At 70.0% G+C, this 11,906-nt stretch overlaps 2 protein-coding genes across 2 annotated transcripts; one reads left to right on the top strand and one right to left on the bottom strand.

Annotated features, from left to right (window-relative positions):
* The first annotated feature begins 99 nt into the window (after positions 1–99).
* Positions 100–3,625, top strand: TMBIM6 (transmembrane BAX inhibitor motif containing 6). Its single transcript, XM_032093969.1, has 10 exons — positions 100–202; positions 1,527–1,628; positions 1,714–1,822; positions 1,919–2,039; positions 2,151–2,199; positions 2,341–2,438; positions 2,541–2,620; positions 2,724–2,824; positions 2,923–2,995; positions 3,075–3,625. The coding sequence occupies exons 1-10, from the start codon at positions 105–107 to the stop codon at positions 3,096–3,098; spliced, it is 855 nt and encodes a 284-aa protein (XP_031949860.1). The 5' UTR covers positions 100–104; the 3' UTR covers positions 3,099–3,625.
* Positions 3,626–3,736: 111 nt separating this feature from the next.
* On the bottom strand, positions 3,737–11,862 carry NCKAP5L (NCK associated protein 5 like). Its single transcript, XM_032093824.1, has 13 exons — positions 11,806–11,862; positions 8,932–8,973; positions 8,724–8,830; positions 8,327–8,395; positions 8,166–8,204; positions 7,954–8,073; positions 7,754–7,867; positions 5,590–7,319; positions 5,363–5,516; positions 5,206–5,302; positions 4,837–5,122; positions 4,594–4,678; positions 3,737–4,184 (listed from the first exon to the last, which is right to left on the bottom strand). Exons 3-13 carry the CDS (start codon positions 8,823–8,825, stop codon positions 3,948–3,950), a joined length of 3,033 nt encoding a protein of 1,010 aa, XP_031949715.1. The 5' UTR covers positions 8,826–8,830; positions 8,932–8,973; positions 11,806–11,862; the 3' UTR covers positions 3,737–3,947.
* Between the last annotated feature and the right edge of the window lie 44 nt (positions 11,863–11,906).

The raw sequence follows: 11,906 nt of genomic DNA, 5'->3' as shown, positions 1-11,906 counted from the left end.
CGGGGGCGGGCGCTGCTCGCCCAACGGCGGCGCTCGGGCGCGGCCCGGGCCGTGACGGCGGCTCGAGACGAGCCCCGCCCCCCGCGCTGACGAGAGCCAATGGGATGACGCGGGAGGCGGGACTACGCGGGGGCTCAGCCAATGAGAGGCGGGGGCGTGGCGCAGAGCTCGCGGCCTGGCACGGACGGCGGACGCGGCGCAGGTGCGGGCGGGGGGCGCGGGCGGGGCGGGCCCGGGGCAGCCCCGGGGGAGCCCCGGGGGTCCCAGGGCGGCTGCGGACCCCGGGAAATCCCACAACGCCCCCCAGAACGCGCCCCGAGCGGACCGCGGCGGTCCCGCCCCCACCAGGCCCCGTGGCGGGGGGGGTGGGGGGGGAGCGGCGCGCACGGGTTCGGCCCCGGGGGTCTCCGCCCGGTTCTAACGGGAGGATCGGGGGGGATCGGGGCGGTGGAGGGGGGGGGAAGCGCCGGGGCAGCGCCGGGGAGGGGGTGCAGGAAGCAGCGGGTAAAGGTCGCTTGGAGCTGACCAGGGGCGGCACCGGCGAAAGCGAAAGCGGCGCTGGGGGCGGGGAGGGCGGCTCGGGGTCCGGCCGGCCCGGGACCGGCACTCACCGGGCCCTGCCCAGTGGAACCGGCTGTCACTGGGACCCGAGGGGTGTCACCCCCGGCGGGGGCTGTCACGCCCCTGTCACACACACCCCCGCCGCCACACCCCGGCGGGGACTGTCCCCATGGCCGCACCTCCTCCCTTGCCTTGCCCTCTGACCTGGGGCTGCCCCAGGGCCTCGTGGCACCAGCCCAGGGGTGACACCGGTCCAGTGCCACCCCATGCCACTGTCCCAGTGCTGAGTTGTGACCTGTGCACCCCTGGGCCGTGCTGGTGTGGCAGGATGAGGCCCCTCTCCGAGACCCTCCCCTCTGCCGGGGCAGCTGCCGGAAGCCCCTGTCCCCCGGCAGGCCCTGTTTGGTCCCCTCCATCCCTCGGGGACAGGTGGCTCGTGCCACTGGCTGGGCAGGTCGGGCTCTGGCAGGTGCCAGAGGGGACAGAGCCGGCCGAGCCGGCTGGACGAGGACAAGGAGGAGGGCGAGGAAGAGGAGGAGGAGGAGGAGGCCCTGCCGGGAGCCTCCCGCTGCCAGAGCCACCTCTGGGGACGTCATTACAGGCACTAATAGTCACCTGGCACAAAGACGTTTCCAGCTGCCGGCAGCGCTCCCACAGCACCGGGCACTCTTCAGGGGCTCCCCTGGCCTCACAACAGCCCCATTGCGGGATCTCCGAGGGCCGCCCTGGCCTTGCAACAGCCCTGCAACACCCCGGGGGCCACCGTGGCCTTGCAACAGCCAGCAGTGCTTGCACCAGCTGGACAAGGAAGGCTCCGGAGCCCCGGCAGCTCCGCAGCTCCTGCCACTCACTCCGCAGCTCCTGCCACTCACTCCGCAGCTCCTGGGCTCCCACCCGGCTCCTGGGGGAAGTTTGGGAGCTTTGGGTAGGCTCCAGATCCTTCCTGACCCCGCTTCCCCTCACAGCTTGCACCCCTGTGGAGCGGCCGTGGGCCCATCCCAGCCTGGCACCATGAACGTCTTCGACCGGAGCATTAACTTTGATGCCCTCTTCAAGTTCTCCCACATGTGAGTGACACACAGGCAGGGCGGGGGGCCTGGGGGGCTGCGCCAGCCCTCCCTGACCCCCTCACCACCCCCTCCTTGCCCACAGCTCAGCCTCCACCCAGGAGCACCTGAAGAGGGTCTATGGCAGCTTCGCCATCTGCATGTTTGTGGCGGCTGCAGGCGCCTACATCAACGTGGTGACCCACCTGTTCCAGGTGAGGGGCCTTTGAAGGGTCACAGGTGGCACCCCAAGCCCTGCACCACCCAGGTGAGGCAATGCCCAGCCCTCATCTGTCTCTTCACTCTCCCAGTTCGGGCTCCTGACTGGCCTGGGTGCACTGGGGCTGATGGTTTGGCTCACGGCCACCCCGCACAGCCGCGAGACTGAGCAGAAGCGGCTGGGGATGCTGGTTGGCTTCGCCTTCCTCACGGGTAGGTGAGCACCACAACTACCCCCCGCATCCCACAGGACCCCAAATCCTGTGGAGGGGCCGGATGGAGCCCCCAGAATGGCTCTCGTCACAATCAGTTCTGTCCTTCCAGGCATCAACCTGGGACCCCTCCTGCAAATGTGCATCTCCATCAACCCCAGGTAGGAGATGCTCCCACAGACTCCGTCCCCCACCTCCAACTGCCACACAGATCCTATTCCCCACCCCCAGCTACCCCCCAAGCCCTGCTGATGCCCCCCAGCTGACCCCAAAACCCTCTGACCACCTCTTTCCCCTCCCAGCATCATCCCTACTGCCTTCCTGGGCACTGCCACCATCTTCGCCTGCTTCTCACTGAGCGCCCTGTACGCCCGGCGCCGCAGCTACCTCTACCTAGGAGGTGAGAGGGGCTTTGGGGAGGACTCTCAGGGGCCTGGGGGGTCCCTGCGGGGTGTGGGGGGCTCCCCAGACCTGGCCCTCACCCCCTGCCCTCGCCCTGCAGGTTTCCTGCTCTCCGGCCTCACCCTGATGCTCCTCTCCTCCCTGGTGAACGCCTTCGTGAGATCCACCTGGCTCTTCACAGTGAGTCCCCTTCCAGCTGCTGGGACCCCGCTGAGGATGGGCAGACAGACAGGTGACACCAGCAGGGGACTGTCCCCACCTCATGTCCCTCTCTCCCCTGCAGGCCAACCTGTACGTGGCGCTGATGATCATGTGCGGCTTCGTGCTCTTCGACACGCAGCTCATCATTGAGAAGGCGGAGAGCGGCGACAAGGATTACATCTGGTGGGTGCTGGGGACACAGGGGGGGTGACACAGGGGGCAGGGTGGCCTACCCTGAGCATCCATCCCTCCCTCTCTCCCTCCCTCCCTCCCTCCCCCAGGCACTGCGTTGATCTCTTCCTCGACTTCGTGAACATCTTCCGGGAGCTCCTGATGATCCTGGGCATGTCCGAGGTAGGTGAGGGTCCCCGGGCAGGGCAGGGGGACAGAGGGATGGAGCCCACGGTGACCGTGGCCACCTTTCCTCTTGCAGAACAAGAAGAAGGAGAAGAAGTGAAGCGGCTCTGGGCCGAGGCGGAGCCACCCCTGTGTCCCCATGTCCCCTCCCGTCCCTCTCTGTCATTAAAGGGGCTGCGCTTTGCTGCCGAGGAAGCAGCCAGAAGCTTTCGCACCTCGTGGGTTTTTCTCTCGTTCAGCTTTTTTTTTTTTTTTTTTATTATAAACCAGTCAATTTGTGGATCCTGCTGGAATTTGGCTCCCCCTGGTTTTCCCCCCAGCCTGTGGCCCTTGGAGTGGTCACCCACTTGTCCTCTTTCCTCTGAGGTTTGTCCCCAGCCCCACCGGCACCCGGGGTGTTACCCTTCCCCGGGAGGCTGTAAAGCCCCAAACCAGCCCCCGGGGGGTCGTTGGTGCGACCCCCCCTCAGCCAAACTCATTGGTGGAGCCTCCCCTTGAGCACCAGTGCCAAGAAACGAACGTGTGCTGGGAGGGGGCCGCGGGGACATCGCATTCCCAGCGCTCTCAGTCCCGCCACCTCTGCTCTTTGTACACCGGGATGATTCAATAAATCGCTCAGACTCCAAACTCTCGTCCCCGTCTTTCCATCCCCCGCGTCCATCCGTCCATCCCTCCATCCCCCCGCGTCCATCCGACCCTCCCTGGAGCGCAGGGACACAGCGGCTGCACCATCACGTGTATAAATAACCCGGGCGGGGGGGGGGGGGGGGCGGCTTTATTGAGTTAAAAACCCATCGGCGGGGGCTGTACAGAGCCATAGCACCATCGGAGAGAGCCGGGACAGGGAGCGACAGGACACCGGACCCCCCCAATCCAGGCAGCACCCTCAGAGCGGGAGCGGGGAGCAGCGGGGACAGGGTGGAAGACGTGGGAGCAGGGCCGGGGCCGCTCAGCCCTGGCTGCCGCAGGAGGAGAGGCTGTCGTAGAGCGAATCGCTGAGGGACTCGGAGTGCTCCAGCCCGGCGGGGCCGTGCCCCCCGTCCCGGGACCGCGCCTCCGTGCTGCCCTCGTCCCCCACGTCTGAGGCGCTGGGGGTCCGGCTGCTGCTAGCGCTCAGGGCAGGGGGCAGCGGTGGGGGGGCCTCCGGGGATGCCCCTCGATGCCCCGCCGGGCTGCACACAGGGGCCTGGGGAGGGACAGCGTGGGCAGGGGGGGTTGCCTGTGCTAATGACACCCACGTTCTCACTCCCCCGTGGGGGGAACCTCTGTGCCCCCCCCCCCAAAACATTAGAGGGGCATTTTAAATCCCCCCCACCCCTCGGGGCACATGAGGATGTGGCAAATGATCACTCTGGGGAGTGTCCCCCCACATCCTCTCCCCATGGCTTCTCCATCGCCACAGCATGGCCAGGAGGGTCTGGGGTCCCTGTGCTGGGGTTTTGGGGTCTTGCTTCAGTGTCCTCACTCTGGAGTTTCAGGGACCCCACACCAAGGTTTTGGGGTACTCCAGGATTTCAGGGCTCCCACAGCCCGCCCTTACCTGCACAGGCCGATGCAGCCCCTCCAGCCCCCCGGGGGGGCACACGAAGGGGTCAGCAGCACTGCAGGCTTTGGCATTGGGGAAGGTCCAGTTCTTGCTCTGCTGGACGTGCCGCGGCTTCCGGGCGTCCTCCCCGGTGTCTGCGGAACAACGGGGGGCCAGCGCTGACCTGCAGGGCCTCCACACCCCCAGCCCCCCACCGTGGGGCCGAGCCCCTGTTGCACCTGAACGGGGGTGGGGGCACACCCGGCACGGAGGGGGGACACCCACCTTGGGGCACGGGGAAGGGGACACCCACCTTGGGGTGCAGCGCAGTGGCCGTGTGAGCTGGGGGGGGGGCGGGAGGCGGCACCCCGGGGCGCTCCGGTGCTTTCCAGGCACCAGCAGCTCCTCGGCGCTGGGCACCTCTCGCTCCAGCGTCCGGGCCTTGCGCGGCACTTTGGTGACGGCGGCCGGCACGGCCCCGGGCAGCGGCTCGGGGCGGCCCCGCGGTTTGGGGGTGCTCTTGGCGGGGACCCCCCCATAGTCAGGGGGCGGGAAGGTCCCGATCCCGCTGTCCAGTGTCCGCGTCAGAGACCCACAGGCTGCAGCACAAGGGGAGGGGTCAATGCCGGGGGGTCCACCCTGGTGCCCCCTCTCCGCCCTAACCCCCCCATCGCCCCCTCACCAGCGAAATGCTGCGACGTCCCCGACTCGGACAAGCTCTCGTCGGACGGGGAGCTCGTCCCGGAGCCCCACGTCAGGCACCTGCGGGGATGCAGAGGCTGAACGGCTGCGGGGTCCCCCCGGAGCGGAGGCCTGGGGGCTGGAGCGGGGGTCCTCACCTTGTCCGAGGGCTCCCGCAGGTGTCCCACGATGCCGTTGCGGGGCGGGCGGCAGAGCCGGGGTTCTTTGGCGTCGGGGGGGACCCTCCGGAGGTCACAAAGCTCCCGCTTGTGCTCCAGGCGGGTCTCGTAGGGGACGTCCTTCCCGTCCACCCTGGGGGGAGGCAACGATCAGGGGGACGCCCCACCCTCCCCCCTACCCCGAAGGGACCCAGGTGGGAGCTGACCTGTCCAGCAGCTGCTGCATGAAGGTCTCGGCCGTCACCTCCTGGTACATGACGGGGAGGGGGCCGGGGCCTCGCGGGGGCCCGCGGGGACGCCCCTTCTCCAGCGCCAGTCCCTGCAGGAACGCGTGTTCCTCCCGCAGCGCCTTCCGCAGATCCTCCGCCTTCTCCATCAGCTTCGAGATGTTGAGACTCTCGGCTTCCAGCTTGCGGGCGGCCAACTTGACCTCTCGGCGCAGGGGCGCGGGGGTCCCGGCCCACTCGCGCCCGCGTCCCCCGTCCCCACGCCGGCTCAGCGCCGGCAGCTTGCTGCGCCGCAGCCCGAACCAGCTCGCCAGCCCCGCCGCCTTGCCCTTGGCCTCGGTGCCCGGCGCCCGCTCCTGCCCCTGCAGCCGCAGCACGTTCTCCTCGATGCCCTTCATCACCTTCTCCTCGATGGCCGAGTGCCCCGCGGCGCTCGCCGCCGGCCCCGTGGGCTCGGGGTCTGCGGGGGTTTTGTGGGGACCCCCGCCCGCCTTGGCGCCCGCTGGCTCCTCGCCCCGCGGCGCCCCCGCTTTGCCCGCCTTGGTGGGCAGCTTGGTGGGGCTGCCGTGAGGGCTGCGGGAGGCCTTGGCAGGGGGCGTGGGGGGGGTCCGTGAGGGGGTCCGGCCGGTGACGGGGCGCCCCTTGCCCCCCGCCTTGCCGGGGTCGCCCATGGAGCCGGAGGAGTAGCAGCGGGCCAGGGGCTCCGCGCCGTGCGCCGGCTCGGGGTGCTTCAGGCTGCCCCCCAAACCCCCCCGGGGCGGAGGGCGCAGCTCGGCCCCGTGGCCCCGTTCGGGCCGCCCCGGGCCAGGCGGCTCGCGGCCCTCTGCCCCCCGCAGCTTGCCCAGGGCGGCCAGGCGCTCCTTGAAGGGCAGGTAGCCCGGCTCGGGGGGCTTCTTGCCAGGGCGGCGGCAGGGAGCCGAGCCCCCCGTGCCACGGCGGGAGCTGGGGGGGGAAGCGGCCGCCCGCTCCCCGCCGGCCAGGGGTCCCGGTGGCCCAGGGGGCTGCTCGACCGCCTCGAAGGTGCGGGGGTGGGGAAGGCGGAGGGCTCGGTGGAGCCGGGCTCTGGGGGGGGCATCGGGGGATGGGCGGCGGCTGAGCGCCGGTGAGGCCTCGGGGTGGGCGCCACGACAGGGGATCTTGGAGGGGTGGGCGAGCTGGGGGCTGAGGCGCAGCCCCCCGGGGGGGGCTGGCAGCTTGAGCACCTTGCTGGGGGAGGGCAGGGGGTTGGGGACCCCCCCAGGTGAGAGCGGGGTGAAGCCCCCCTCGGGGCTCTCCTCGCCCGGCGTGTAGAGTCCCAGGAAGGCGGGGTGCTCCCCGCGCCGCTGCCGGGGGGGTCCCCCAGGGGCTTCGCCGTTGCTCCGGCAGCAGCCCCCTCCCTCACCTCGCAGCAGCCGCTCAGCCAAGGCGCTGAGCAGAGCCCCCCGCGGCGGCCCCCCTTCCTCTGGTGAGGAGCAGGGGCTGCCCTCGGTCCCCCGCCAGCCCCCCACAGCCCCCGGCCCCCGCAGTGGGCAGGGGGGCCAACCCGGGGCTGAGCAGGGCTCGGGGGAGCCAGGGGAGGCCGGAGGGGGCCCCAAGAGCGGGTCTGTCTCCTCCAGCTTGCGCAGCACCTCCAGGATTTGGGCTTTCTTTTTGAAGAAGGGGGACAAGGCATCCAGGGGTGGGGCACCAGGGCTGAGCCCAGGGCTGCCTGATGGCACCGGTGGCAGCACCTGCGGGGACCGGGCATAGTCACCCTGTGGGCACCTGGCACTGAGCCCCCTGGTACCAGAGGGACACTCTGGAAACACAGAGAGGTGCACAATAGGCTTTGGGATGGGGACACAATGGGGACAGGGACATCTGGGGCAATGGGTTTTGGAGCCAGAGACATCACAGACAGAGGGGTTTGGGGAGGTGGACACCATGGAACTGGAGAGGTGACACCACAGGGAGCACAGGGACACTGCTGAAAGTATGATGGCACAGGCACATGGATGGGGACACCACAGATCCAGGGAGGGAGACAGGACACCGTGGGCCTGGAAAGCCACGTGTCACAGGCCTGGTGACACCACACACTGGGAGAAGACAATGGGGAAGGGGGTGACACAGCCCGGAGAGGGGGACACTAGAACAGGAAGGGGTTGGGAACACCGGTACTCACCTCAGGCAGGGGCACACAGAGGCCGGGGAGCAGCGGGGGAGGCTGTTGCTCAGCAGAGCCTGGCTGGGGGGTGACCGGGACATCTGGGGCTACTGGCACTGGGTGCAGCGGCAGCTGGAGAGGAGAGAGGTGGTGGGTTAAGCTCTGGGGGAGCTCTTCCCCATGCCCACCCCCCAGCTCCGATGCAGCCCTAGGCATACCTGGGGCAGGGACCCAGTGGAGAGCTGCAGCTTCTGCTGGAACAGGTCGCTCAGCACCTGGTTCTGCCGCTCCAGCTCGAAAACACGCTTCTTCAGCTTGATGCACTCCTCACGCAGGTCCTGACCGGGGCGTGGGGGGTCAGCCAGGACCCCCCGAGCCCCTCAACATCCTCCCGAGCCCCCCAACACCCTCCCGCCCTCCTGCCACCCACCTTCTGGTTGAGCAGCGCCTGCACCACGTGGTTGGCAACCTGGGGAGCAGAGGGGAGGTCTGGGGTGGGGCACATGGGCACACACGGCCTTGTGCCCCCGCACACGCGTGTTCATGTGTGTACCACGTGTGTACCCCGTGTGTGGCTGTGTTCTCCAGTACCTCGTCCAGGCAGCGTTCGTACGTCTCCCGCTGGTTCTCATTGGCCTGGGCCAGGGCTGAATTCTCTGCCTACAACAGAGCAGGGACAGCTCAGGGGACACCGTGGACATCCCCATGGCACCAAGCAGACCTCTGTCTCCTGGTGGCACTCAGGGCCACTCATGGCAGGATGAGGCTGCCCCAGGAGCAGTGGCACACAATGGCCGTGGAAAGCTGGACAGTGCGACCCATCACCATGGAGTCCAGACTGTGGGCTCCATGGCACTGGCCACAGCTGGCTCTTGGCACTGGCTGCATGGTGGCCATGGCCATGGATTCACAGTGGCCACAGCTGCCTGGTGGCACCAGCCACAGCTGCCCAGTGATCCCGTGTCCTGGTGGTCCCATTCCCGCATACCTCCAGCTCCCGCAGGCGCTGCAGCAGCTCATGGCTGGTGCCCGTCTCACCCAGCGCTGCCGGGCTCCCGGCTCCCGGTGCTTCGGCCACACTCTCCGACATCACTGCTGCAGGGGACACGTGTCACGATGGGGTCCCTGCCGGCCCCTGGCTGGTGGCACCTGGCCTGAGGCACCCTCAGGCCCTGCACAGCCCGGCCCTCCCTTACCTGGCTTCGGATGTCCTCAGCCCCGTCCCTGTGCGGTGTCACCTGCCGGGGAGAACTGGGCTGAGGAGGGGGAAGGAGCCTCAAAAGACCCCCAGGGCCGAGTCCTGACCCCACTGGCACCAAGAGCCGCAGGGACCCTTCTTGCTGCCCACCTCCCTCCCGGTGGTACAGGGGAACCTGAGCGGCACCAGGATGCACAGCACGCCTGGGACCGGGACCGGAACCAGCCCTGGGGCACCGGGATGTGCAGCACCACTGGGACGGGCACCGGCATCAGCCCCGGAGCACCGGTATGCCCCCAGGACCAGGACCGCCACCGGCACAGGGTCACGAGGATGCGCAGGACCACTGGGACCGGAATCGGCACCAGGGCACCGGGATGTGCAGCACCTCCGGGATATTGGGATATGCAGCACCCCCGGTGCTGACCCCGGCCCCGGGGCACCGGGATGCGCAGCCCCGGCGCACAGGACCCTCGGCCCCCCCAGTGCCGCACACCCCCCGCTCCACCCTGGGCTCCCCCCGCCGCCGGTGCCACCGCGTGCCTGCGCTGAGCCCCGACCCCGGCCCGTACTCACGCCCGGGGCTCCCGGCGGCTCCGCCAGTCTCGGCTCAGAGCGGCCCTGGGGCCGGTCCCGGCGGCGGCGGCGTTTCCATCCCGGCCCGGCCCGGCCGCGCTATTGTTGGGAGGCGGCGGCGGCGGCTCCGCCTTCCCGCCGCGGCCGGGGAGGAGCTGGGATGGAGCCACCGCCTCCCCCGGTGCGCGGCTCCGCCAGCGCCAGCCCCGGGGAACCGGCGCCGGGGCCCCCGGGAGCGGCGGCACCAGCACACCGGGAACCAACCCGGGAGAGGAAGCACCGGGAATCCCCTCGCGGCACCGGGCACCGCCGGGGGGGACAGGCCAGCGCACAGAGGGATCCCCAGAGGGCATTCCGCACCCTCTGGAGGGACCCCCCGGAGCCCGGGAACCCCTCGGGGAGCCCCCCGGGGCTGCAGACGCGGCGCCGAGCCGTGACCCCCGGCCGCGGCCTCCAGCCCCCGCCCCACGAGGGGGAGGTTTGGGGTTTTGGGGTTCACACGGGGCCACGCGTCCCCGGTTCACCCGGACCCCACGGCACCGCGGCGGGGCGGGGGGCGCTCGGCAGGACGAGGGAGACCGGAGGGGACAAGAGGAGGGTCTGGTGGTGATGCGGGGGATAAGAAGATGGTCTGGGGGTGATGGAGGGACAAGGGGAAGGTCCTGGGGGCACGGGCAGACCTCGCACATGCTGTCCCCGGCCCCTGCAGCCCGTGGGGCGAACCCACGCGGGTCCCTTTGGTCCCCATTGTCCCTGAGGTGCCCGTGGGCCCCTCGCCTGCCCCCCGCGCAGGAAGCGGCCCCGGGGCCGGCGGCTCCGGCTGCGTCACGGGGGGAAGTGAGGCTCTGTCTGGAGGGGAAGAGCAGCCCGCGGCCCCCCCAAGCCCCCGGCGGGGACAGCCGGGGGGGCCCCGACAGATGGACAGCGCGGCCATCCCCTCCCCCAGCGTGGGGCCCCGCGGGGGCAGCGCGAGGGTCCCTGTGGGGAGGGGGACACGGCTGTGGCACAGCCAGGGCCACCCAGAGCCCCCGTCCCCTCCCCAGTACCCCCCAGTCACTTGTTCCCCGCTGCCCCGGGCACTGTGGACACACGGCGTGGGGGCACGGCACGTGCCCAAACCGCAGCCCAGGACGTGCCAGCGTGGCTGTGACGGGCTGGCCCTGGCCTGCCCCACAGCAGGGCCCCCACTCCGAGCCCAGGGACGTGGGATGACAGCCCTGAGTGCCCCCAACCCTGCTGAGCTGCTCTGGGGACAGCCAGGACACACTGGGGACAGTCCAGGGATGTGGGATGACAGCCCCGAGTGCCCCCAACCGTGCTGAGCTGCTTTGGGGACAGCCAGGACACACTGGGGACAGTCCAGGGACATGGGGTGACAGCCCCGAGTGCCCCCAACCCTGCTGAGCTGTTCTGGGGACAGCCAGGACACACTGGGGACAGTCCAGGGACAGCCAGGATGCACCAGGGACGGCAAGGACACCCTGGGGACAGCCGGGATACACCGGGGACAAGTGGGATGTGCTAGAGAAACAGCCTCGGGGTGCAGGGACACATCGAGGACAGCTGGGACTCGCCAGGGACACGCAGGGACAGCCAGAGATGCGGTGGGGACACTGGGAACAGTCAGGATGTGGTGGGGACAACAGAGACACACGCAGGGGGCAGCTGGGGTGTACTGGGGACACTGGGGACCGGCGGGTGGGATGAAAGACAGTGGGGGACACCCCAGGGACAGTCGGGATGCAGTGGGGACACTGAGGACACCGCAGGGACAGTCAGGATGCGGTGGGAACATACCAGGAAGAGTCAGGATGCAGTGGGGACACCTGGAATACCCCACGGAGAGTCAGGATGCACTGGGGACACTGGGGACACCCCAGGGAGGACAAGCCGGGATGCAATGGGGACACTGGGGACACACCAGGGAGAGTCAGGATGCACTGGTGACACTGGGGACAGCCGGAATGCACCGGGGACATTGGGGACACCCCAGGAACAGCCAGGATGCAGCGGGGACACCTCAGAAACAGCCGGGATGCTCTGGGGGGACACCGGGGACACCCCAGGATGCACCGGAGACAGCGGGGAGAGCCGAGGACACAACGGGGATGCACCGGGGGGCAGCAGGGGAACACCGGGCCACCCCCGCCGTTTCCCCGGGGTCAACCCCCACCCTCCCACGGCACGATCCGGTGCCCGGAGGCCACGGATGCCCCCCCGCCTCCGGTGCCCCCGAGGAGCGGCCCGACCCCCCGGCCCCCCGCCTGCCCTCCCGCCGCGGAGCGACCGGACTCACCGGGGGCTACGGCGGGGCCGGGGCCAGGGCCGGGACGGCATGGCCGGGGCTGGGACCGGGACCGGGGCCGGGGCGGGACCGGCGGCGGCGGTGACGTCATG

This window comes from Corvus moneduloides, chromosome 30 (assembly GCF_009650955.1).
Source record: "Corvus moneduloides isolate bCorMon1 chromosome 30, bCorMon1.pri, whole genome shotgun sequence".
In the NCBI taxonomy this organism is placed as follows: domain Eukaryota; kingdom Metazoa; phylum Chordata; class Aves; order Passeriformes; family Corvidae; genus Corvus; species Corvus moneduloides.
Note: the sequence above shows the minus strand (reverse complement) of the source record. Positions and strands in the feature narration are given on the sequence as shown.